At 41.3% G+C, this 26,431-nt stretch overlaps 8 protein-coding genes across 8 annotated transcripts; 2 read left to right on the top strand and 6 right to left on the bottom strand. All coding sequences in view use genetic code 12, as the record gives it.

Moving 5' to 3' along the window:
* Window positions 1-6,989: 6,989 nt before the first annotated feature.
* IDP1 (Isocitrate dehydrogenase [NADP], mitochondrial precursor (Oxalosuccinate decarboxylase) (IDH) (NADP(+)-specific ICDH) (IDP) (CtIDP1)) lies at window positions 6,990-8,580 on the bottom strand. Its single transcript, XM_001383991.1, has one exon. It carries the CDS (start codon window positions 8,521-8,523, stop codon window positions 7,219-7,221), a length of 1,305 nt encoding a protein of 434 aa, XP_001384028.1. The 5' UTR covers window positions 8,524-8,580; the 3' UTR covers window positions 6,990-7,218.
* Window positions 8,581-9,747: 1,167 nt separating this feature from the next.
* Window positions 9,748-11,586, top strand: PCF11 (pre-mRNA cleavage and polyadenylation factor I component; the record flags this gene model as incomplete). The annotated part of the gene is made up of 1 exon (XM_001384333.1): window positions 9,748-11,586. One exon carries the CDS (start codon window positions 9,748-9,750, stop codon window positions 11,584-11,586), a length of 1,839 nt encoding a protein of 612 aa, XP_001384370.2.
* Window positions 11,587-13,188: 1,602 nt separating this feature from the next.
* On the bottom strand, window positions 13,189-15,312 carry VSP33 (Vacuolar sorting protein VPS33/slp1 (Sec1 family); the record flags this gene model as incomplete). The annotated part of the gene is made up of 1 exon (XM_001383990.1): window positions 13,189-15,312. The coding sequence occupies one exon, from the start codon at window positions 15,310-15,312 to the stop codon at window positions 13,189-13,191; it is 2,124 nt and encodes a 707-aa protein (XP_001384027.2).
* A 421-nt stretch (window positions 15,313-15,733) lies between these two features.
* On the bottom strand, window positions 15,734-16,810 carry PICST_44479 (predicted protein; the record flags this gene model as incomplete). The annotated part of the gene is made up of 2 exons (XM_001383989.1): window positions 15,734-16,305; window positions 16,411-16,810. 2 exons carry the CDS (start codon window positions 16,808-16,810, stop codon window positions 15,734-15,736), a joined length of 972 nt encoding a protein of 323 aa, XP_001384026.2.
* A 1,254-nt stretch (window positions 16,811-18,064) lies between these two features.
* Window positions 18,065-19,129, bottom strand: PICST_31267 (acyl-CoA thioesterase; the record flags this gene model as incomplete). Its single annotated transcript, XM_001383988.1, has 1 exon — window positions 18,065-19,129. The coding sequence occupies one exon, from the start codon at window positions 19,127-19,129 to the stop codon at window positions 18,065-18,067; it is 1,065 nt and encodes a 354-aa protein (XP_001384025.2).
* Window positions 19,130-20,309: 1,180 nt separating this feature from the next.
* Window positions 20,310-21,314, bottom strand: PICST_44446 (palmitoyl-CoA hydrolase; the record flags this gene model as incomplete). Its single annotated transcript, XM_001383987.1, has 1 exon — window positions 20,310-21,314. One exon carries the CDS (start codon window positions 21,312-21,314, stop codon window positions 20,310-20,312), a length of 1,005 nt encoding a protein of 334 aa, XP_001384024.2.
* Window positions 21,315-22,103: 789 nt separating this feature from the next.
* Window positions 22,104-23,613, bottom strand: PICST_89284 (peroxisomal acyl-CoA thioesterase; the record flags this gene model as incomplete). Its single annotated transcript, XM_001383986.1, has 2 exons — window positions 22,674-23,613; window positions 22,104-22,565 (listed from the first exon to the last, which is right to left on the bottom strand). The coding sequence occupies exons 1-2, from the start codon at window positions 23,253-23,255 to the stop codon at window positions 22,104-22,106; spliced, it is 1,044 nt and encodes a 347-aa protein (XP_001384023.2). The 5' UTR covers window positions 23,256-23,613.
* Window positions 23,614-24,244: 631 nt separating this feature from the next.
* Window positions 24,245-25,819, top strand: PICST_31264 (cell morphogenesis, cytoskeletal regulation and bud formation; the record flags this gene model as incomplete). The annotated part of the gene is made up of 3 exons (XM_001384332.1): window positions 24,245-25,401; window positions 25,624-25,672; window positions 25,736-25,819. 3 exons carry the CDS (start codon window positions 24,245-24,247, stop codon window positions 25,817-25,819), a joined length of 1,290 nt encoding a protein of 429 aa, XP_001384369.2.
* Between the last annotated feature and the right edge of the window lie 612 nt (window positions 25,820-26,431).

The following is a 26,431-nucleotide window of genomic DNA, read 5'->3' as shown; positions in this document are numbered from 1 at the left end:
CTTCGTTCGCTGAGTCCAGCAGCCAAGAGAATGGTGGATATCCCACTATTATTATATGGTTCCGAACTGATAGTGTAGTTCTTAGTTTCTATACTTTGGTTGTTGCAATTAACATCGTCTACATCAATGTCATCATCTTCGTCGTCTACTTCAGTTTTATTCTTCGCGTAGTTGAGATCAGAGTCTGACAAGCTGTTCGTGAGTTTCGGAATCTTTACAGATTCCAGAGACACCGATGACTTGCTTAAAGACTGTAGGCACTTGGAAGCATTGACAATATCAATAACATCGTTATAAGGCAAGTCAAGACTATTATAACTACCCACTGAAGGCTGAGTGGCCGACGATGCCACAGGAGAAATTAATGATGTTGAAGACGAATAGCTTGAAGTTGATGATTGGAACGACGATACAGAGCCTGTATTTGTTGTAAATGGTTCCAGATTTCTCTTGCTGGTGAAGATGGGAGACTCAAGCAATGCAGGCTTTGGAGGAGCAGCAATAGTGGTGTTGACAGTAGGAAGTGGAGGCAAAGGTATAAACGCATTTCGAACAGGAACTTCTATCTGAACATTCGGTTGAAGTTTTCTCAAATCCAGATTGGAAGATGCTGCTTGAACTGGTTTATTTTTTGGTTCTGAAGTTGAAATTGATTTCTTCTTCTTAGGAACCTCTACTTTGGGACTATCAGCAATAGCTTGAGCTGCAGCCGTTTGAGCCAAGACGGTCAGGTGAGGTATTAATGTTTCCAACTGTTCTAACTCTGGGATTTCGTCCAACTTCAACTCACCAAAGCCTCTGTCTGTTGGGCGCAAACAGTATTCTGGAAAATCAGCTCCGAAGATGGGAATCAACTCATATCTGATATAAAAGCAGAATCTTCTTGCTAAAATCTTACAGAGCTTATATGGCAACCATGTTCCCTGGATCTTGAGGAAGCCTCCTCTTATTCTCTTGATGTAAGGGTGGTATTGTTTTGGAGTCGATTCCAATAACTTGACGATGTCCGCCTTTAAGTTCGAACTGGTAGGTCCATACGAAGAGCTTATGTTCTCATTTATCAAGGCGCTGAGCGAAGCCTTCCAGATCCCGGTCAAATGAACAAAGCCTATCTCGTAATCCCAGATGATCCAATGATCATGAATCAGATACTCATACACTGTCAAGTAGTTTCTGAAGGGGTCTATAGCAGAAGTCGAGTACTTTTTTACTTCAATGATGGAATAGACTTTATTTTTCAAATGGTAGTACTTTTCTGGAGAAACAGCCGTGTCCGATTCTAGAACCGCAGGCAACTGATGAATAGGATAATGGATGCTGTTCTTCGTGATGAGAGTAGTAGCCAACACCCCAACACCGTGATGGTCGTGCTTGTGTTGTTTCTTATGGCCCTGGTACAGAGAGGCAGAGTTGTTCATAGACTTGTACTTGATTTGGTTCAGATTCTGGTTGTGGTGGCTACGGGCCCTCTGTGGCTGGTTGAAGCGTGCCGAAATTTCTGGAGAAGTTGGCAGATAGTTCATGTTCTTTGAAGGAAGGGACCTGGACTTCTGGTGCTTAAAGGTGGATCTGGCGGGTAGCTTAGAAGAAGAGGATGAAGGGGAATTGGACGAAGAGCCGTTCTGTATCATACTATTGTAAAGTTCGCGGTTATGGTTGGCATCAAAAACGGGAAACTTGTAGAGAACTGGAGGCTCCAAATGTGGTTGGAACACCGGTGAATGTGGCGCAAACTGATGAGGGTGTTGGTGAAGATGCTGCAGTGGGTTATTTAGTGGCTGCGAAAAATGAGGAAGAATTTTCGCAGTCGTTGAAGGTGAAGTGTTCTCGATGTTGGGCGGTGGAAGCAACGGGAGCCGCGAGTATGACGAAGAAGAAGATATTGAAGACGATGTAGACGATGATGCTAAACCTCCGGGCAGGTTGAGATCAATCAATGGAAGTTGCTGGTGGTGCTGCTGCTGGTTTTGGTGTTGGCTTTGATGTGGAGTATATGGAGCTGAGGATGTTTGAGGTGAAGAGTTCATTGGGAGTATATGAAGCACAGACGAGTGGATAGGAGGAAGACAGATACTACTATGATGTGGATGGTGGCTGCTGGCTACATGCCTTGGTGACGTTGTTGAAGGTGGCGATGTCGCAGTCCTTGGTTTTATCTGGTTAACAGGCGAATTTTTGGATGTTTCAGGATGTAATTCGGAATGGTAATCTTGATATACGTCGTGAAAAGGACCTTGTCGAGGAGTGAATGGATACGATGTCGGGCCCTGCGGACCAGGACTCCCAGGATAGAAATGATTCGGAATCATGATTCAAGATAGTCCGAGTATTTTCTGGTTTAGGCAGGCTATAGTGCGAGAGTATTAGTGAGCGACCGGGATGATGTAATGACGAGGCTGTGGAACCAATTGTTAGAATCTGGTGAAGTTTGGGTGGAATAGGACTCGATCTTATATCCAGCTGACTTTATATAATGTTGTAGGGGGCGTTTAGAATTATGATGTAATGTCACTATTGTTGGTATTGTATAATCCGAGTTTTGAGGGGTTTTCTGGACTGGTGATGAGAAGGATGGCTTATTGGAGTCCGTTCGGGTGTTGCGAGATAGACCGATTAATATGGAGCCAGCGCCGTGTGATCAACTGCGGTATCGCCTGGCAATGCTTCTATATGATTATTGCGGGTGGTCTGGAATAATTGGTGCTGTTCCCAAGTTGAGGCTAGGAAAACGAGCAGCAGAAGGTGGGACGACGGACTGCAACAATATCAATGAAGACACAGACAAATAACGAGACTAAATAGAGAAAGACAGAGAGCGACAAACACTTCGAAGAGAACCACAATACAAAATTTTGAAGAATTCAATCGTTCATACCAGACTTATGTCTATTTAACAGAATTCGATTCAGGGAGGAAAGCACAAGTAAGGCTAAAATCCTGTCTATATAGTGATGATCTCGGACCAATATATAAGAGATGAAGGAATTTTGGCGGCTCCTCCGTAAGTAACCCATTCTTGCAGGGTTGTGAAATTAGCAACTGTCGTGATTATGCTACAGATTATTATTTTCTGGCAGGTTGGGTTTAAGAAGGGTTGGTATGGTTGTGATCATCGCTAGTCTTATTCTGCCACTAGACTCTGGACTTTCTTTTGCTTGAGGTTTAAGGTTTGCTAAATCGAATTCGAATAATAACTCATCCCGATCGGGTAAAACTAGCATCTTGTGGGCAGGATATTTTCTGTGGATTTGCAGATATTTTTAGGTTGAATATTTTAGACTTACTCCCAAATTTGCCTGCGAACTAACTTGACCGGCTATCCTCTAGAGCTCGGCCCAATTTGTCCTGCTCACCCAGATTAGGTTGCCCTTGCCGAAACGAGAGTCTCCTCATCTTCAGATCAAATTGGTCGGCTTTGTATCTGCAGCGCGACTGTGCCTGAAATGTGATTTAGTAAACTACTTGGTACAAGAGAACCAATTGCTCCACCTCAACAATCCACATACACCAACCAGTGACTCCTTTTGTCCACCAGGTGATATAATAATAACCTTATAGTTGGCCTCCCTTGTTTTTCTTATCTGGAGGCTTTTCCCATTATTGATTTACTGAAAGACAGGGGAAGTACAGAAGACAGGTTGAAATTTCAAGTGGTGATAAAGCAGCACTGATTTTTTTTTTGCTGTGCGTTTCTTCAGCATGAATTGAAGGTACTGTATGAAAAATAATAAATAATAAGAGTATATGCGTCAAGAGGATAAGTTGGTTCTAGCCACCTGAACCTTTAGAAACTACTGGATAACTACACTGTGCTTTGCTTCACCAAGCTTAGGATTTCTAGAAGCATGGATAGCTTCAAGACATCGAATAAATTCGGAAAAACTACGTCTTCTAATCGCAATCAGAAATAACCCCAGATTTTTTTATTTGTTAGCAGACTTATATGTAATAGTTGAATATACGAAGCCAATAGGACTACGATCCTACGCCGCACTAGGCTCAGTCCGAACGACAAGCACTGATCACAGTATAGTAACATAATATACCTGTTCCCAATTAGTTATGTTGTTGATCTCAATAGGTTCATTTCGTGCATTTTACTCGCCACAATCCGCCTCGAGGTTGATTCTGACTTCCAGATTTAGATCAAGTTCTAATTCCAATGTGTCAGCCTCCAAATGAGGGTGGATCCGGGTTGAAGAAGCTCAAGATTGTGATTTTCGTTTTCTCGAAGCTCAGCTGCATACGAGAATCTGAAGCCGTCTATTCTAAGAATATTCGGGGGAATGGCGCCATATTTTCCTTGTGAAAGTTGTGCTGCAACAGTGAAGTGTTTCAACTTTTACTTTTAGCAACTTCTTTCCAGAGACTTGTTTTAAGATCTTATCCTCCAGCTGATGATGGCGACGGTTATTTTCTCGAGATATTTTCTATGCTATTATTAATATAACTCACAAGTCCAAGAGTATTGTTCCCCTTATTACGAACGAGAGTAATGTGGTTTACACAGGCTACGATGAGCAACAATACTATCACTCCCCGCTTGATTACCACCAAGCTGCGATGACTCTGGCTTCGGGCCAGTTTGATCTCCTCCCTGAATGCCTTTTATATGGATATTTTTCACAGCGTATTCGTGATTCTGAGGTTTTTCCATTGCATTGTTCTCTTGGAATACTCGGAATTATTTGTAGCATAGTATACTGTGGAGAACGGAGCGAAGGGCTTTCCCAAAATTTCTCCAGCGCCGAAGCCATTTTCCTCTGATGACAAGAAGAAAGCCTTCGCTCCTCTACAACAAAATACAATGCATTCAAGAACTTCCTGTAGTACATACCCACGAAACAATACGATGGGGCCACCCGAGGTGTCCTAATTGCGATAGACTGGACGTCATTTGTCGTTGGATCAGCAGCTGACGCCAGACTCCGCCGACCCCGAGAACATTCCACAATGGAAAATTACAATGTCAGAGATTATCAGAAGATGACTACAGACGAGTCAACTGGGACTCAATTTACAAACTGAATTTCTCACTCACCAAAAATAAATAGTCACAATTCCCTATTAGTTGGACATATCCGCTTTGGCTATCAGGCGAAATTCCACATCAAACTATTTAAGTTTTGTTCAGTATGCCACTATAGACAATGCGTATTTCATGCTTAAGAACTATTCTGAAACAATGGAGTTAAGTATCCACTTATTACTTGCAGATGACTGCAGGAGCTCAAACCTTGATGTGCCGCTGCATCAAGCTCTCTGTCTGCACAGAATCTATTTTTTCTCCGCAATATAAAATAATGTATCATGATATGCACGCTTCTTAATCGTATTCCTTCATGGAAATCTAGAATTCAATCACTTTGACATGCGGCAGGTTTTCCTTCAATCACTCTACCGTGTTCTGAATCGAGGTTTGATTACCTATATGGGCAGGAGGTAGAGCTGTTTGGGAAAGAGGTCTGCCATCATGGTTCAAACATTGAAACGATCTACAATAGTTTTTGGATATGGAAAGGCTCCGACTTTGAGATACTCCGCTTTCTTAGTCTGTCCTGTGAACTAGGAGCTGGGCTTAATTCCTTCTATCCATTGATACGTTTTCGCTAGTTTCAGTTGAACGAAAATAGAAGCGTAAATAGAAGCTGCTGCAAATTAGGTGTTACGAAAACGATTCATTCTTTGTAATCATTGCGATGATGCAATTACTGTCGTTTACCTACATTTGGACCATCGACAGTAGCATTAACCAAACAGTTCGGTCGAAGTTTTTCGCAACCGCCTCGTACTTTTAGGTTGTCGCACAATATTGAAAACAATAAGCGAGATATAGTTGATCGAGGAGACGTTGGAAGGTATTGGCGGCTTTAGTTCTGTGAGGCGAGCTGATAGAAAAATGGGCTCAGGCCGTGGAGATCTTTCAGGATTTTGAACAATATAGGAAGGAGTAGTTAATGGTCTGAGCCGAGAATGAAAGCTTTAGCGGCTTTGCTCACCCACCCAGCAAACGGTTGTCCCTTGCGCCTCAATAGCAATTTATTTAATATCAGCTTTGCAAGGTTTTGAATTGCAGACTGGTGCTTTGTAGAGTGGCTCACACAGCCTATTTACATAGAAAATAGAAATGATGTGAGCTTGCAAAATGGCTGTGCAGATCAATTTCCCATCCTACAGCACAGTACATGATGATATCACGCTATTTGAAATTAATCTAAGAGATTCTCTCTAGAAGGATCTCGCTCTGGATATTTCATCTATTCAACATATTGTTTTGAGCTTATCAAGATCAATAATTGACAATATATTTATTACGGACGTTAATGTAGATGTAGATGCCCCGGATTAGATGGATACTGTATTATGATTTTGTGACACTAATATTTGGTTAGACTGAAAAATTGTAACAGGGAAAGTTACTCGAATTGAATTATCTCAATGATGAGGTAAACATCCACTTCAAATTGATTTTAAGAATGATGCTTACCGTAAGACACACATTGAGAACCGCTTCCATGGGTTTTCCAAGGGGAATTGAAACAATTGGGATTCGGTTGTGGAAAGCTCAGTACTCTACTCAGAGCGTAAAACGAGATGAACCACCGAAGAAGCAAGAACAGACGGAATCACAGGAGAAACCAATAAGTCCACATTCTGTCTTTTATAGACAATTTTCCAAGCCGTTTGCTACAGTTTGTTTAATTTCTATAGGAACGTACTATTCGATGATGGGATTGCGAGAGATTTTAGATGATGAACCAATAGAGCCAGAAAAGGCGTGAGCAACAATGAAAGAGAATAGGACTAAATGAAGTTGTTGAAATAGGGTAAAGCAGGTTAATGTAGCGAAAGCTGAACTACTTAGCATCATTATAAAGCACGATAGCAGGAGAAGAGAGCAATATAAATAAAAGAGTACTTGAAAGAGTACATCACAAGAATATACTTAACGAAGTTACAGAGCCTGCTAGACATTTTACATCCAATAGTGAAAGCAGGGTATGTGTATACAAAGAATCAGAGCTCCATACGATATATACAACAAGTTGTAAATTAGTGAGCATTTCGTAGTTGCTATGTAAGGGTCTATACGATAGAGTTTATCCTCTATTCTTAAGAGTAGAGAATTGTAGAAAGTAGATGGTGAACTAAACAAAAAAAAATAGAACAGGACTAGATAGCACAGCTTCCGACTGTTCCGCTAACTCCAGTCGTGATCTAGACCTTGACTTGAGCCTTCAATTTGTCGGCAACAGCATCCAAAAACTCGGTTGTAGTCACATAAGAGGCTCTGTCGGTCTTACCACAAGCCAAAGCCAAGTCCTTGGTCATGATGCCATCTTCTTGCACAGTGTCAAGGGTAGCCTTTTCAAGAGTGTTTGCGAAGTCGACAACTTCTGGGGTGTTGTCGAGTCTACCTCTTTGGGCAATACCTCTGGACCAAGCAAAGATAGAAGCAATGGAGTTGGTGGAAGTCTCCTTACCTTGCTGGTGTTGTCTGTAATGTCTGGTGACAGTTCCGTGGGCAGCCTCCGATTCGAAAGCCTTTCCGTCTGGAGTCATCAACACGGAAGTCATCAAGCCCAAGGATCCAAACCCTTGAGCAACGATGTCGGATTGTACATCACCGTCGTAGTTCTTCAAGGCCATGACAAAGCCTCCCTTAGACTTGATCATCTGGGCTACCATGTCATCGATCAATCTGTGTTCGTACCACAAGCCAGCAGCCTTGAATTGAGATGCGTATTCGGCTTCGTATATCTCTTGGAAGATGTCCTTGAATCTACCGTCGTACTTCTTCAAGATGGTGTTCTTGGTAGACATGTACAAAGGCAACTTCTTGGTCAAGGCCATCTTGAACGAGGAGTGTGCAAAACCACGAATAGACTCATCAGTATTGTACATGGCCAAGGCTACACCAGGACTCTTGTAGTCGTAGACAGTCCTGGTTTCTGGGGCTCCACCATTTGCAGGAGTAAATACTAACTCAACCTTACCTGGTTCGCTGATAACCAAGTCTGTAGCCTTATACTGGTCTCCATGGGCGTGTCTACCAATGACAATAGGCTCCTTCCAGCCAGGAATAAGTCTAGGCACTCTGGGGATGATAATGGATTCTCTGAAGACGGTACCACCCAATATGTTTCTGATGGTACCATTGGGAGACAACCACATTTTCTTCAAGCCGAATTCTTCGACTCTCTGTTCGTCGGGAGTAATGGTGGCACATTTGACCCCAACTCCGTATTCCTTAATGGCATTGGCTGCGTCGATAGTGATCTTGTCGTCAGTAGCATCTCTGGACTCGATGCCCAAATCATAGTACTTCAAGTCGATGTCCAAGTATGGGTTTATCAACTTATCCTTGATTCTCTGCCATATGATTCTAGTCATTTCGTCACCGTCCAACTCGACAATGGGGTTTTTGACCTTGATCTTGGCCAAGGCTGCGGCAGAAACCGAGAAGCTTCTGGCTGAAAGGGCCCTGTGGGCGGAATGTTTGTAAATGGAGGCTCTAAACATGATAAATGGCTAAAGAGTGGCAGCAACGGTCTGATTGATGTTTGGGGCCACTTCAATCCGTTTTGGTGAATGAATAGTGCTACAACTAGAAGTCCGGATCTGAAGGAAAGTGAAAAATTTTGGTGTGAGTCAGGACCGCAACCGGGGACTTTAGCGCGGTGCATGATTCAGAGATTTTCACCACTTCCGAGCGCGCCATTTCCGGGGGCGGAAATTGGTAGTCCTTTGTCGGGATGCTTACTAAGACAAAGAAGTGAAAACAGTCTGGTTTGGATCATGGAATTGTAAGTAACATTTTGATGTGAAGTCTCTTGGAGTTTTGGTGTTTTGGTTGCAGTCATCACATTTTCAGATGATATATTATGATTCAAACAATTGTAATATTTAGTTGTATATATATTGGGCGGAAAGATTGTGGTGTGCTGATTTTCAGATCAGATAGGAAGCTAACCACTTTCGATTTGAAAACAACCTGCAATAGTATCCTATCGTACGAATCAATAGCAAACTGAAGAGAGCATAAATAACTTCTATGTGTAGATGTATATATGCCAAGTCGGAGTTCTTGAAACCTTTCAATTACCACGATAGCCAGTCACATTCCTCAAAAAGGATAGACAACTCTTTACAGATATTCTAATCCTATCTTTTGTTGATTTATAACTATCTACTTGTTTCTTCCATTTTTCATCTGCCAAATACACATTTCTTTCCTAAATTTTCAGCTCAATTTGCACCCAAAACATAATAGCATATCAGCGTGCACAACCCATTTCTCAACTTTTGTTCTCTAAGATTATCTTTTCGAATTATTACTTTTTCGAACACTCCTGTTAGCAAACTGATACCAGCTTTCTTGCGTTTCTAGCTACTTGTGAGGATCTTCCCTATAGACTCGTCTCTTTCACATACGTATTTGCACAGAGCGTTGTTCGTATTGAAGGATCAGATCTGTAGCGGACTACTGTGGTGATTTCTAACATTTGATTCTGTGACTATTTCTTATCACAGTCTGTTCAACTTTCGTACTATTATAAAATCTCTAAGGTATTCTCTAGGACTGACAAAGAGATTTACGTCTATTGTTTGTTATTTGTTGTTTTTGGGAAGTGCGTTCTTTCAAGAGTATACACTTGATTGTAAGCATTCACAAATCTATCGTATCTTGTAAACTATAGCTGAACTTCCAGCTGATTTCTCCTCTACCTTGAAAATTATGGCAATATGTCCATCAGACAATCAGAGACAATAGCGCAACGGCAAGTAGTTCCCGAAATACCGACTCCTACTACCATTGATGGAGAGTTTAAGATAGACTTGTACCTCCAGCTTCTCCAGTCTTTGACTATCAACTCACGAGCCATTATTACACAGCTATCCACTATTGCAGAACATCATATGGACCATGCAGATGAGATCTGTGAAGCCATAGAGAACCGAATCCGGAAATGCATTCCCCAGCACAAACTATTTGCTGTATATCTATTGGATTCTATATGTAAAAACATCGGTAACCCCTACAACATCATCTTCGGCAGAAACATCTTCAAAATCTTCACAGAAACATACTCAATTGTCACGGACAACACCACAAGACAGAGTTTGATCAACTTGTTCAAGACATGGAAAGAAATTAAGACAAGCACAGGATCCGAACTCTTCCCCAAGGAGCTGATACAGAAGATAGAATCTTTCATTATTCAAGCCACTACTTTGGCTTCAGCAGGAAAGCAGCCAATCAGGCTGGAGCAAGAAGTTAACTTTGCTAAACTCACCCCAGATATGCTTTTGAAAGAAACCAAAGCTCTTTTGGTGTACGTAATAAACTTGGGAAGAAGCATAGACAGATTCGGCCCAGACTTAAAGTACCTCCTGAAGGAAGAAAAGGATGATATTTCCAATAAGGAAACTAGACGTAATCAATTGGTAGGAATCATCAACAATGTTGCCGACAGTATGATTGCTGATGTCACTGGTAGCGATCAAGGGGGAGACGCGGCTGTTGCCCCCAACTTCAATGGTATCAACAATCTTTTTGCCCAACATGTCAGAGCCTATCACAACGAGTTGTCGAATGTACGCAGAGAATTAGACGAACACAGCTTTTTCCAGGATTCCTTTATCAAGAAGTTCAAACAGAGATTAGAACAGCTCAGCGAGAAGAGAGCTTTACAACAAAAAAAGCGAGAGGCTAAACAGAGATACAGAGAATACCTCGAGTCTAATAAAGTCGTTATCAACACTACACCAACAGCTAAATTTTTTTCGGGACTACTAAGTGACGTTTCGGCTGATAAGGATCTCATGACTCTTATTAATGGCTGGGGTAAAACGCCAGTAGTCAAAGCAAGTATAATAGTAGAGGAAAAACCTGAGTCGGAAGAAAAGGAACAAGTCAACGGCATAGAGAACAGTCAAGGCGAGAGTTTAGAGCCAACTCCACTCAGCGATAGTTTAGGCTTCGGGTCTCTTGACTTCGTGAATTCTTTTGTCCCAGAAACTACAGAATTACAAGAACAGAACCAAGTCATAAACAAACCGGAGACAGACGAAAAAAGCAATAATAAGTACTCAGAAGATCAAGACAATGGCGATTCGGAAAAGTCTTTTTCTCATTATAAAGTTAGAGCCAGGAGTCCAGAACTTGTGCTGCCTTCAGCATCTAATAGGCCAATTGTAGAAAACAGAGACCTGGATGAGAACAATGATGAAGAAAACAAGATTATTCGTCCCCCTACACCACCTCACCATAGCCATTCGTTGGCTTCTCATCCTATTGAGTCCAATTCTCAGTCCATTGATATCAACAAATATAACATCAATGCCAGAGAAATCGCAAATGGCTCATCTAAAGGTCCAACGTCTCCAGCAATTATTTCAGAGAATGAATTGCCAATACGAGTCAGCCTTAGTGATTATAATAAGAGCAAGGAGCTTTTTACAGCTCCTTCTAAAAACAAGACTGCTGTTTCTGATTTACAAGGAAAACAACGTAAGTCGAGCTTAAAGCGTCCTAACAGCCAAGGCAGAGGATTGGTCAAGAGGGTGAGGTTTGATGTTTGATTAACTTAATCTAATAGATAGTAATGATAATGACGATTAGTAAAATTGTTAGCATTTGTAGTATATATATTTATAGCAAGAGCGATTGTGAGTTTTTGGCCAATTAATGATCTTATAAATACTCAACCGTTCTATTTCGTCTACATCCGTCTACTGATTGTTCACATAAGGCATATACTGTGAAGATATACAATTATATAGGAATAGTTGAGAAACTTAATGCATGGATAAAAATATAACATCTCTTCAGAAAGCCGATAGAACAGACAAACACAACATTGACAGCTTCAGAATTATTCGACTGATGAAATTCCACTACTTGACAATCTTGACAATTTTGTCAATTACATCTAGGCTACGAGATGAGAATGAAGAAGTCATATACGCAATCGACAACGTCTAGTTGTCCAAAGCACCGGACTTCTTCAAGTGCCAGAAGGTGGTCAAGAATGGGAAGGCAAAGAAGAAGCCAGAAATACCCCAAAAGTAGACGCTGAAGGGAATGTACTTTCTATTCAAGACCTGGAATGGCAAGTTGGAGTAGATACCACCCTTTGGAGCACCGTAGATTTCGTTCATGGCTCTGGACGAAGAAGAAAAGTTTCTTCTGGCAATTCTGGAGGTGTTTCTCAAACCGACTTTGAACATCATTTTGACTTTGTTGTATGAATATATGTATCTGGTAGAAAAGATATACAGCTGGTGGAGGGATAGTTCAATATCAAACGATTAAATGTTTTCTCTGGTTCGCATTCTGGATTTTTCTGTCACAAAACCAGAACCAATAAAATCTCATTGGATGAAAATTCTGAGCTGATTTCTTTGTATATACAAACCGAGCAATAGTTGATTAAAGGAAATTACATTTGCTATAATTCGTTGCTACTATTTATTTGCACATATTCTTTCAAAGTAATCCCCACAACTCACAACCAAAATGGCTATCGCTCCTATCACCGGCACCTTGAGAAGAAAGATCATCACCGACATCACCATTGGCTTTGCCTCTGGTTTTGCCTTGGCTACTGCTTACTGGTACTACGAGCACAAGCCTATTGTTGCTAAGAGAGAAGCTTTCTACGCCAAGTTGAAGGCCGAAAGAGAGGCCGAAGAGGCCTAGATGGTTCACACATTGTCGAGCAGATATCTAATTTAAGACTATAATGAAACATGATTGAGATCTGTACGTTGAAGAATGAGATGTGAAAAAACTGAGATGAGAAAGAGAAGAGAAAATAAAGGAGATGTAGAAAAGAAGAAGTATCCCTGAATTTGTCGGAATATGAATTCAATCTCAATTCCTTGTGACTTATCGAAGAATTTCAACGAATGGATGTTTCAATTTTTCAATTTTTCAATATTCCAATTTTCATTCAATTTCAGTCAATTGTAGTTTCTGGATCGATTGATTCATCCAACTTGTTTGTTTTCTGCCGACGTGCGGTTTGTTGTCTTTATCTTCACATTAATGAAACCATTGCATTACGTATTTTTATTATTCCATCACTTTCCCGCTCTTCTTGCAAGGCAAATATACACTATACTATATATTCATATGTCTTAACAATATTGTCATTATTTTACAAATACTGTAGTGTAGCTCTAGTCTAAAAAGAAATCGAGAAGCTTCCTGTTGTTGACGATTCCACTGGAAACTACAACGATTTTCTTGTTCTTTTTGTTCTTGACAAGCCTTTGCTGTAGATACTTCAAACAACTGATTTCGCTTCTGGTGATTCCACCTATTACTACAACAACAATGTACTCTTGGTGTGTAGCCAACGGTGACGGCTTGGTGGTTCTCACATCCAGAGTATCGTCAATGTTGATATCCACCGTTTTGCCATTGAACATAGTGCTCGTAGATAGGTTGTCCCAGTTGGGACGCTTCTTGATGTTGTTCACTGGTTTATACTTCAAGAAGTCCCGAAGATAGAGAGCCTCTACCAATCGTGTTAACAACGGAACCGTGTTAGAAGGCAAAGTAAAGGATGGATTCGGATACAAATCCACCAAAAGGTCTTTGGAGTCTGGATGCTGTACTGGCTCCTCTCCTTTTTCTTCTTCCTCTTCCAAAGGATGTAGATTCCAGAACTTGTCTATCAAGGTAAAGTTCGCTCTGTATGTATCCTGAGCACCAGTAATTCCCAAGTTGGCAAGACTTTGGTTCTCGTCCGGAACAGGTGTTGTCTGTTGGTTACTGGCCAAACCACCTGTGATTGTGCTCAAGAAGTCGTTCCCATAATCGACGTTGATTCTTATCATTTTGTATTCGACCAATTTTTCAAGAGCCAAACTAGTAGAAATTCCATAGCTATCCAACACTTCCTGGGAGATCCAGTCAAAGTCTCGCTCTTTAATACCATTGTTAGTAATCGACACCAAGACGATAGTGGTGAGAATTATATACTGGTTAAAGTTGATATTGAAGAAGTACTTTAGTTTGGACAATTGCAATTTGTAATCCATTTCAAAGATATCATTCTGGAACGTAAGAAAAGTTTCGTACTCAGAGTTGATTCTCTCGAGAATAGACTCGCTGATCGAGGTGTGTTTTTTAATGAGATCTTGCTGTTGCGTCAAAGTTCCCAAGTTCTGGACTATTTTACGTATATCCTGTAAGTTTGAGTTTAACGTATCGTTCTCCGTGTCTTTCAACTTGAACTGTTGCTGAATCTCTTTGGCTAGCTTATTCAATTCTGGTCCTATTGATGCAAAGTTCAAATGTCTCAACGAGTCGGAATAAAGAACATCATTGGATAGATTACTGTAAGCCAGAGAATCACCTACTGGATTTGTTATGGTGTTGAACTTCAACTCAAACAAGTCGTCGATCAAACCCTGGTAGTTTAACTGGTTAAAGAGAACTGAATAGAAGTCCAAGTTTCTTTCAAGAACTACCAAATCAGTATTACTGAGCAATTTTGTACGGTAGAACTCGATCTCTAGTTGGTTCAAGTTGGTATTGAGATACTCAGGAATCTTAACGTCTTGAAGTAGCTGGACTAGGAAATCAGCATGGTTGCCTTTTCCGTAGATGTTCCTCAATTTGAGTACATTATTCTTACTTCCATGACTGGCGAAAAGAATTTGAACTAGCGCTTCTACAAGTTGATTCACCTGTTTCAACGGCTCGTCGAAGTACGAATCTATACCGCCGTATTTACCTACATCGACCACAATGATGTCGTCATTATAGACAGGTAATGTTTCCCAGTTTAGCACCTTGATACGGGGTGATATACTTGTTACAGGTTTCGATTTGAGATCGTGACTAAGAATCAGATCGAAGTTGACGACGTTTCCGCCAAACGATTTGTTCAACTCGTATAGATAAGAACGGGATAAGTCCTTAACTATTATGTTAACTTTAAGACCATGAATTTTGTCTAACACAGCGAGGTTAGAAACGAGCAATTGCTCTATCAAACTGCGATTGTCTTCTGTTTCTTGAACTAAGATGATTAACCCGGCAAACTTTCTGAAAACGTCGAGATCATGCGATAGAAGCTCGTTGTTAAGCCAGATGATGTTGCTGAACTTGCCTTGCTCCTTTAGCTTCAGGAAAGTTGTGAGACTATTGAGAAATGGTGAGAGACTCTGGTCTAGGACTAGCAAGTTGTTGGAAGTGTAGATCTTGGCTAGAAGCTGGAGGAGATTCTCGAGCGATTTGCTATTGAATTCATCCAATGCGAGCCCAAGATCATCCGAAGGCGTGTATGACATTGGAATTGAAAGCACCAGCAAGGAAGTGGCGAAGCAGAAGAAAGAGCAAAGATATTTGAGTGAAGACTTATCTTCAAGATATTAACGGTGCTATTCTTAACTATTAGGTTTTCGCGACTAAGATTTAGTATGGGGAGTGAATTTAGTGTGGAGAATTTTAGAAGAGTTCACCACTGAAACAAGATCTTAAAGAAGAAAAGAGATCGTATGTCAATTGTTCGAATATTTGTATCTCACATATGCTGATATATGCTGATAGGTTTAAAAAGAAAGATTTGCATCTCATACATACTGGTGCACAAATTCTATATAGTAATTTTCACTCACATTCTTAGTAGAGTTGCTTCTTCTACTTCTTCTTCTGCTACTATAACAATTCCATTCACTGCTTCTTTATTTGTCTATTCATATAGTCTATATATTACAACTTAGCGTGACTCTCCAACCCGTTGAAATGCACCAAGCCCTCCTGAATAACTGTAGCTACATGGACTCCCTTGCTATCATACATTTCAGCCTCTAGGAGAGCCTTATTGTTGACTAATCTCACCGCCTTGAACGAAAACTGCATCCATTTGGTGGTGTCAAAGTCCTCGTCGTGGAAATAAATAATATGGTCCAAAGAAACCAGGAAATAGTGAACAAAATCCTTCAAGTCCACTCCCTCAACACGAAGAACTCTGGCCAATCTTGTCAAAAAGAGAGCATCGGAGATCACAGCCAATCCCACAAATTGGAACTCTTTCGTTACTCCTGTTAATGGCTGGTTGACGCCACCTTCGTTCTCAATTCCCCATTGAGTATAGTACGATACTCTTCTCTCCGCTGCTGGGATGCTATCCTCCCTTCCCGTAAGCTGCAAGTCATGCATTTCCTCTGGCAACTTGTGATAAACCAAGTTGCAAGCTCCGCGGGTGTCTAGAGGAATATCTTGCACTTTGTTACGATCAAACCAATCATGCTGTGGTGTTTGGAACAGGAGCGGTCTGAGTACTGGATCGTCATCGTCGTCGTCCTCATCCCCATCCAGAGTGCCTTCTTTAGTTCTTTTTGCTTTTTCCTCTTCCTTCTTGACGTAGTCTTCGTACTTATCCATACTAGTCTTGAACGAATTTCTCTTTGTCAACGACACATTTGCAAAGAACTTGAGTTCTCCGTCCTGCAGCCCTTTAACAGCCCGATTGCAAAAGTTCTTTCCCGACAGAATTTCTTCAACTTCCCAATCAACGACAGCAGTGGACGAAACAGGCTTCACAAAGTATGAATGGAGCGAGTGAGGAAAGAAACCTTCTGGCGACGATCTGATAGCTACCAAAACGGCTTGACCAGCAATGTTTCCACCGTAGGCCCCACGCGCAGCAGCAGCTGGTTTCTGGAGTGGTTCCTTACCTTTGAACGTAAAATCACCAGTTTTCACAATGCCATAGACATCTTCGACATTGATAGCAGTGTTTGGTGGATACACACTTGAAAGATCGAAAGAACTGGAAGGAGCCATTAATGAAGCAAATACAGAAATATGAGGATGGGCGTTCTGAGAAAGTGAGTGTAGATCTGCGAAAACTTCAAATCAGACAACGTTATTCGGAAGCTCTTGGAGAAGTGTCCGAATGTGATACTACTAGCAGGTTCGTCTGTTGTAGTCTAACAAATAAATTTTTGATTTCGGAAAATCAGATATTCACGTATTTGTTATTGGTGAACAGTAATGCAAGGATGAGATAGTACCAGCAATAAACGATATCTCAGAAATCGATAGATACGAAATGAGCAATTATATATCAGTGTTTCGATATTTACTAATACCCCAACGGAAATTCGACCCTTGCATCTATTTTCTTATCCAAGATGCCGACGACAGCTTATATATTGACCCCAGAAATTCCGGCATGGGGAAATGGAAATTCACAAGACGGTCTCCACAATCCAGATTTAAGTTGTCACTCACTGAGGAGCTGTGATTCGAGTTCGAACAATGTTAATATCTGGATTGCCAGAGACAGAGAGCTACTTTTTATAGAGCTCAGTACAGTATGTGTCTAAGATCAGTATTCTAGTCTTTGGAAGGAGACGTTTATTCCGTTGGTCCTACGCTGGAGGATTCCGAAAAGAAACCTCCTCACAGTAACGGAAAAAGGAAATTTGTAGCACTCTCTCGGTGTAACCTTTCTTCCATATTTTGTGATGTTCGTACTTTCACTTACATCTCATCCACATATTCGTAGTTATTTTCTTATTTCGTGTTCCCATATACGACAGAGTAGTGGGTTTAAGCCGTCCTTAATTTTGTACTCCTCAAGCGTGGGGTTCGGTTTGATCTTGTGGACCGAGGGGCTCGGCCCAAGGCAGAAATGCTGGACTCTTCGGCTCAAGTGGAGAATTAATATAGTGTCGTGAGGACTATACCCACTTCTGAAGAACATATTTACAGCCGTGTTGATGTCATCGGCCGAGAGTTCTTGAGCGGAATCTTGATTATGTCCGGTGTCTGTCCGGCTGTATCCTTTCTTTCTGGTACATTGTTCCGTTAAGCAATATTTTCTTGTCGCATTGGGTGCAAAAAGTGGATAAGCTTTCTAGGACTCCTCCAGAAGTTGCACGGCTTTGACTCTACACCATTATTTATGACAAATATTCCTATTTCTACAGTTGCTACACATGGATCATTCATCTATACGTTATATCGAGCAGCAAATAAATATGTAAATAAATTCTATATCGACGACTTGCAGTCTGACAAATTCCACCAGTCTTACAACTTGGCTGACTCCTGGCTATTCTGGGCAGCAAGATATTTCTCATGCAATGAGTTGGACTTGTCGATGATCTTCTTGGGGAAGAAACACAAGAACTCCTGGTTAACACTGAAAACCAAACGCCCATCCAAGGTATAAAAGTTACACAACACCAACGCTCTGTCGTTGCCCATGGATGGAAACTTGAAGTCGATGAACAACCAATCCCTCGCATCGAAATTCAGATCGTGGAAATACACAGCGTGGTCAAGACTCACTCTGAAAAAATTCTTTTCTTCCTCAGATATGGCCACACCAACTGCTGACATAACCAAGGTGATAAACAAGGAATCACTCAAATAGAGTGCAGCAGTGTACTTGCTCTTGATCTTGTCTGTAGCGAGAGAAGGGTCCTCGTTGATCTTGGCAAATAACCCTAATTGCCTGCTCCCGATAGTTTCATGGTTCAAAACTTTTGGCAGACGGAAAGCATCTGGAGTAAATGCATGAGTCATGAATTCATGGGTATGTTCGATGGATGGCAAAGAATCAATATTGTCCTTGAACTGGTAGAAAAGAGGGTTGGGAACCTTCTGAAACAGAAATGGAATGGACCTGATGTTTTCTACACCTTTAGCAAGCTGTTCTTCATACACCTCCCTTCTCTTGACACCGTCGTTATTCTTGGTAAAAGACACTTGAAGGGTGAATACTAAAACATCTGTATGTGTTTGAAATGCCCTGAGCAAACGGTTAGCAAAGTTTCTTCCGTCACTGACATTTTCAACTTCCCATCTGACGACAGAGTTATTCGACCCGGCTTTGACGAAGTAGCCATGTAACGAATGTGGAGTGAGTTCGGGGTCTGACAATGTCTTCCAGGCAGCTAAGACACCCTGACTCACGAACTCACCTCCGTATACTCCTCTTTGGTCGTCCCTGAAAGGCTGTAATGGGTATCTACCGTTGTAGATTGAAACTCGGGAATCGCTGGTTTGTTCAATCAACTCGAACTTGGCTTCAAGTTTGGAAATGTTGTCCTTATCGTAGACGTTTCTCTGAAGCTCTTCTAAGGTAACCATTGTGTATGTATGTTGTAATTAAGTCTTGGAATGGTGTCAGAGCTTTGCTGCTTGACGGATATATGGATATTGGTATATGTAAGGAAAATTGGTCTTATCAATAAGTTTGGATCACTTCTACTGGAATCTGGTGGATTTCTAAGAGGTACGACAAATTATAAGCCGAGGATGATCTGCACGATTCAAACTAGAAAATGGAGCGATGAGCAATGAAAAATTCGAAGAACAATAAACGTCCACAATTATGAGATGAGAATCTGGCAAGTATCTGATAAGTAGCAGCACATAGGAAGCTTAATTCAAAGACGACTCTGGGCCAGATTATATAGTGCCAGAGGTTCACACCCTGCCACCGTAAACCTGCACCACAGTTGATAACCTCGGTTAAAGAGGACGGGCTTATCACAAATGGCTTTGTACACTAAGATGCACCGAAGAGTTATAGTGGAGAAATGCACGGAGCGTAGGAGCTAGCCACGGAGGAACAGTTGCGTATGGCCATGGCGTAGGAGACTAACATGGAGGAGCCTGGAGGTATCTACAAAGTCAGATCTACAATGCTGGTGTGAGCTGAAGTTAAGATGGGGTCTTCTCGGAGTTCTGAAGCTCCGACAGCTCCCAAAAATTGTCTTTTTTCCCGAGCTCTTCACAATCTGAACCATTCCTAGCTACAGCTTGTGTGTCTAACAGAGTATTCGGCATTCTCTAGTCTAACAGCTGATGGCAAGCTGGCGGGATCATTTGACGGCTCGTGCTCTCACTTTCGCACCCAAAAGGTGATAATTAGTTATCGCGCCTTAGTCTGCACTTTCACATGGATCATCTCATCGCATACAGAATCGTATAGAAAAGCATATGAAGTTGCCCCTACTGGCCACATCACTTGACGGATTGCTGATTAAGCCAGAAATACTCAATTCACAGGAACGCAATTAAAAGCCAAATACCGTTTTTTTCAGCTTCTGTTTCTGCTTCAGCTCCTGCTTCTGCTTCTGCTTCTAGAATTGATGTACATATATGGGTGCCCATTGGAGAATTCTGTATTACCCTTCCAATTCTCTACTTTATTCTCTATTGACTATGCTTTTTATTCCAAAAATTATCTACTCTTCAATCTCTCTATTCTACGTTCCGCCATTTTCTTCGCATACTAATAAATATTCTGGATAAATACCCTACTCTATAACTTGGCCTTGTGCTCCACACCCTCCTTGAAAAATACCAATCCCTCTTGAACAATCGAGGCGTACAACTTGCCCTTTTTGTCGTAGTAACCAGCCTGCAACAACACTCTATTGTTGCTGAATCTAGGAGCCCTGAAGTTGACAAACGACCACTCTGTGGGATCGAAGTTGTCATCGTGGAAGTAGATAGAATGGTCCAATGATACAGAGAAAAAGTAGGGTTCTTTTCCTCCAGTAGGACTAATGGGCAATCCACTGGGTAACTTGGGCAAATGCAAGACCCGTGACAAAGCCGTCAAATAGACTGAGTCACTTAGCATGCCGAAACCAGCATATCTGTATTTGCTCTCCAATTTCTCTTCTTCCCTTAACCTGATATAGAAGGAGATGTCACGTTCACCAGGTGACTTCAAGTGCTCGTCAGCGCTCAACTCGTGATCCACAAAATTGGGTGGGAACTTATGTTCTAACAAGCCGCTGTGATCAAAGCCTCGGTTAACCTCAAGTTCGCTAGCCTTATACTTGTAGAACGTAGGTGAAACGGATGTCTGGAATTCAAACGGAAATGGCTTCTTGTTGTTGTTGACGTATTCCTTTCTAGCTTTGTCGATAGAGTTCCTCTTGGTTAAACTGACCATGACAATATACTTCAACTCTCCATTCTGTAATACTCTGATAAGTCTATTAGCAAAATTCTTACCGTCGTTCAACTTTTCGACTTGGAAGGAACAGGGAACAGAGTCGACACCAGCCTTGACAAAGTACGAATGCAACGAATGAGGAACGAAGTCCTCGGAGGCTGAAACAGATTCCATAGCCACAACCAAAGCTTGTGCACACAAGTTTCCTCCGTATACACCTCTGGAAGTAGGAGCTGGTTTCAGCAATGGAACTAGCCCTTCATACTCTAAAACACTGCTGTCTGGCCCAGAGACTTGACGAACAGAAAAATTCTTCTTCAATCTGTGGGTTGCTTCAGTCCTGGCGGAAACTTCTGCCATCTTGAACTGTGAAAAATGTGAAGGCTTTGGAATTACGATTGAAGTGTTTGTATTCTTATCGAAAAAATCTCGACGAAATTTTCTAACGAAAGCTTAGGCTGAAAAATTTATGATGGTTGTTTATCAAAATTCAAAGCCTTATCTGAGTGTAGAACTGATAACCAAGCTCTCAAATTCAGTATCTATTTTTCAATTGATCCTCACAATGTACTCTGTATCGAAGTGAACTATCAATACTTTTGTCTATCAGTCAACTATATAAAATCAGAAGAAAAACCCCATTTTCTCTTATCGTTATATTCGCTTCTTTATATATTGAGAGCATACAAACCCTGCCGTGGATTTAAATCGAAACAAAAGAAATAGCCCCGAAGATCCGAGGTTCTCTGCTCGTATGATTCCTCCATAGAAACATCTGGGTGTGCGGAGATGTGCCGAAAGTGAGAGCACAATTGCTCTCGCCACTTCCGTACATACGAGTCACGTGCTCTCAAGCACCCAGTGAATTATCGTCAGCTGGGGCTATACCAGTCATTGTCTGAAATGACGAGATATTCCTTGATGAAGTCTCTAGCCTCGTAAATCGTATTGCACCATATACTACACGCTTGCTGCGACTGTTCTGAATCTTTGTATTAATGCGTTTCGTCAATAAACAGTGCTAAAGCCAGATTCTCCTGGACTCGTTCTGATGAGGTCGGATATCGCCAAATTGTAGATATTCACGTGACCAGAACCATATATAAGCTATATTAGAAGAAGTCTACTTATTGAGTCTCACTTGTCCCTTCACAACTTTACCTTCTCCGGGACACTATCGTGCATGATGGTCAATCCCTCCTGGATAATGGTAGCCACACATTGGTGTTTCTTGTTGTACATGAAACCGCGCACAAGAGTTCTGCTGTTACGGTGTCTAGTCATCTGGTAGGTTAAACAAAGCCAATCCTTGACCGCGTCGTACGACTTGATGTCTTCGCCGATGTTATCGTTGTGGAAGTAGATATGGTGGTCGAGAGACATGGCGTTGTAGTGGAATAAATGAAGGGCATTAAGCGTAATTGGCATGATCGACATAGCATTCTTGGAGTGGTCAATCTCTTCAAAAGGATGGTCCTCTGTAGGATTCCAAGGCAAGTGTAAGACTCTGGCCATTGTGGTTAACAAAGCTGAGTCGGAAAGATCTGCTAGAGCTACGTAGTTATTCGTAGGGTCTTTGAAAGATTGCTGGTTGTGAGGTCTCATGATTTTCTTTGTAGACTTCATCTCTTTGCCTTTAGAGTCGACTATTACCTCTTCTAACTCATCGAATTCGTTCTCCTTTCCTGGTTCAGGCTGATTCCGAATACCGCTGAAAACCGTAATCCACCTTTCTGCTGGATACAACGCATCTTCCTCGGGACACAATGAGTAGTCTACAAATTCGTCGCTATAGGCATTTCTCACATATCCGGTGTGGTGAACCTGGTACAATTTGTTTGGATCCGGGTATTTGAGCTGGAGCGGAGGCACAGGCATGGCGATATCTACTGCCTTCTGCGTCTTGTATCCAGGCTTTACCATGGTGACAAGCACATTGCTTCTCACTCTACCTTTCTGAATAACCTTAATAGACCGTTTCGACATGTTCTCGTCGTCGTATAGCTTTGCAACCTCGTAGCTCATAGGAACCCTCGGATCCCCCGCAGCAATAAAGTACATATGAAACAGCTCCGGAAGAAAGTCCGCTCTGGAAGGATCATCCCGAACGCATCGAATACCCACCAAGAGCGACTGAGCAGCCGTGTGCCCACCATAGACACCTCTGGCTCCTATCATAGGTAATTCCAAGCGATGGGCGCCTACGTAGCGATCTTCTTCAACCCTGACCACTCTGAAGGCTTCCTCGAAATCCTCAATATGGCGAAATCCACGGTTGTACTTCTCTTCGAGTTGGTCCATGGTGTAACGTGTTTAGTGACAAATATGACAAAAATGTATCAAATTCTCTGAAAAACGAACCTGCTTTATAAGAGAATGAAGTTGTGACAATGTTTAGAATAGCCTTCAAGCGAACTGTTCAAATGAATAAATATGCAAATGTAGAGGGTTGGAAGCAACAGTTATTATGGGATCTCCCGGAAATACTCTACACTTTTCAAATTGTTGTAGGTGGATATATAGTGAAGACGGATTTTTATTTCATTAAGTAGTGAAATTCCTCTTTCATAATCTGAGATATTCTGCGGGGCAAAGTGTACTCGGCTGCACTCCACTCTGATTCGTGAAGGATATGGCTAGCTCGTTAAGTGTCGTGGTGTGGCACAAAGACGGCAATATAATTTCATATATGGAGATATACAAAAACGTATAGCTACTGGTTTTCTCCTCCAAGAATGTGGACTTGGCTTGTGATTGTATTTTCACGTGTCTCTTCTGCCCTGCTAGTCTTTCGTATCTCCAACTTTCCTGTCCACTAATATTGTTCTTAAAGCACATGATAATTTGTCGTATAATTATCAGTACAGGAACATCGGCATTATCATGGTACTTTTCGACTTCACGTGAGAGTTAAAGCTAAGATGGAAGGTTACACGACCGTACTAGTGAAGAAGCACGTCTCTTAGATCAAGAGATCTACACAAGATTGAAAAAGTATCAACAGGAATTTGCAGTTCTTTCTTTCCAATATTTCCAATATGTGGGTATAAATGTTGTGATTTCCCCAACCAAATTCTCTCAGCTTCTACAACACAAAGACGCCCTCTTGGGCTTCGGTGATTTCTTCCATGCTCTCAAATGTATGGAAAATACCCGAGCTATCAAAAGTTGCACATGATTTTTGATCATGTGATCACTCTTGACCATCGCAAGCAAGAACTAGAAATCTCATTGATTCAACTTTTCACCGTCAAAGCTACCAATATCTCCCTTAAACCTTATGTCTCATAATGGCTCCTCGGAAGTCCAAGAAAGGGAACCCTGTGGTTGTCTCCTATAAGACAGTTGAGGACTTAAAGATTCTCAAGGATTGGTTCTACAACTTTGATGTTGAGGCTGGACGAGATTTTCGATTTCGAGCCATTCAGAGAGTAAGAGCCTTGGGATCACGTGGTAGGTTACCACACGGCATCGAAGCAACCTCATTCTTGACTTCAATATGTTTAGAAGATGATCGTGGAGCCAAGGACTCTAATATACTTCAGATGTCTTACACTATGGCTATTATCAGGTTTGTGAATGGACTCTTGGATCCGTTTCAAAAGGCCAATTTCGCAATTCCCCTACATCAGTTGGCGAAGAATCTCGGTTTACCAGGATTTTTTGTCGAATTGCGACACATGGGAACACATGAGAGTCTTCCTTCCCTTGTCATGTTGAGAATAGCCTGTACCAGGGCTTTGAACTGGCTCTATGACAACTATTGGTGCCATATAGAGGATGATGAATTTGACGATGGTGATGAGGAAGATATTTCAGAGTTATCAGAAAAGATGCTTAAGCATTTGGCAGAAATACAAACTGATTTGGAGTCTATAATAACAAGTACTCAGTTGTTAAACAACTTGAAAACGTACAAGAAGATCCGGAAATCTGATTTGGACCATATTTATAAGTATGGGGATAGCTCAAGTGAATCTGCCATTAAGTACAACAAGGCTGTGCGGTATATCAAATCGATATCGGACATTCCACATAAACTGTCAGACCATTTTAGTGGAGACGAGGTGCTTGCGACTCAACTTGTTTTCAAGAACAACTTGATATACAACAATGATAAGATATCAAGCAAAGAAGGAAAGCTCAAGTTCAATCCCCTTCTTGTGAAACTCTTTAAGCCGTTGATACAGGAGCTTGGTTTAAATTTTCAGATATACTTATGGCTAGTCATAGCGAGTGCTTTAAGAAACGATGACGGCTTAGGCATAAGATGTGATTTGTATCCAAGATTGGAGTTGAAGTTGAAACACGATTTTGAGTATATTCAACTTATAGAATGGATAGGTGTTTTGTTTGAAATGATTGTTTCTGCTGAATTCTCTAAAGACTTTGAATTTGTTGTTTCGCCAGAATTGGCTACGGAAAATGAAGACATACACAAAAGATTGTCTTCAAGAAACGAACTTCTTGCATACTTGCTTATCAAGGCAGACGAAATCTTGGGCCAAACTAAAGTAGACAATTTGGATCTGTTTGAACATCAAAATGTGGTCTACTGTAAGGTGCGAGATCTCATTAAAAACAACAACAAATTGAATAATGTCTATAATAGCGAAAATAAGTCAAGGTTTGATTCCCTTGTTGATTACGCAGAATCCCTATGCAAGAGTGCTAAGCTGTTGGCTGCACTTCCAACTGTTGATGACATTCTCGGAACTGTCAAGCATAAACTACCAGAGGCAGAGCTTCCTGTAGCCAAAAGAGCAAAGGTTTCTGAAGAGCCAGTTACAGATAAACCCCCCAAGATTTACATTCTTGAACCTCATAGCGACTGGGAACCTACACCTTTTGGCACATTTGTATAACTTGTACAATAGAACATAATAGAATATACAGCGCATTCCTAAGATATTGGGAATGGAGGTAGTAGTATAGAGTACAAGAGAATGAACAAATATCGTACTAGAATATTGTAAATGCTTCCTAATTTCTATCTGCTACAGTAATTTTGTATTTCTTCAACACAACTATTCTACAACTTCTTTACTATATACCATTGCCTTCATTTGGGTGCAAAACGGCTGGCTATTACTTTTCTTATATGCCGTCCCGTGGCATCTGCTCCGCACTGCGTTATCTAATCAGAATACAGATGTAAATGTTAGGTGAGTTGGTTCTTTCTCTTAGAAACGAAAAATATCTGTACTTCACACCTTTTCTGTATTATAAAGTAGTTCATATTTGCTACTGGATACGGTCTTCGACTGTAACTATAGGCTGGAAAAATACCAGTTCCGCAGAAGAAACACGTGAACTACAGCATCATTTTTCATTTTATTTAATTGTACAATACGGTTCAAACATCACCAGCGCCACATAGAAAGTGGCAAAAACTACAAAACAAAAGCTACAAAAACATCATAGTTATCCGAGCCGGATACGCATATTGCATCTATAATCAATTTGTTCGCGATATC

Source organism: Scheffersomyces stipitis, chromosome 4 (assembly GCF_000209165.1).
Source record: "Scheffersomyces stipitis CBS 6054 chromosome 4, complete sequence".
Taxonomy (NCBI): Eukaryota; Fungi; Ascomycota; class Pichiomycetes; order Serinales; family Debaryomycetaceae; genus Scheffersomyces; species Scheffersomyces stipitis.
Note: the sequence above shows the minus strand (reverse complement) of the source record. Positions and strands in the feature narration are given on the sequence as shown.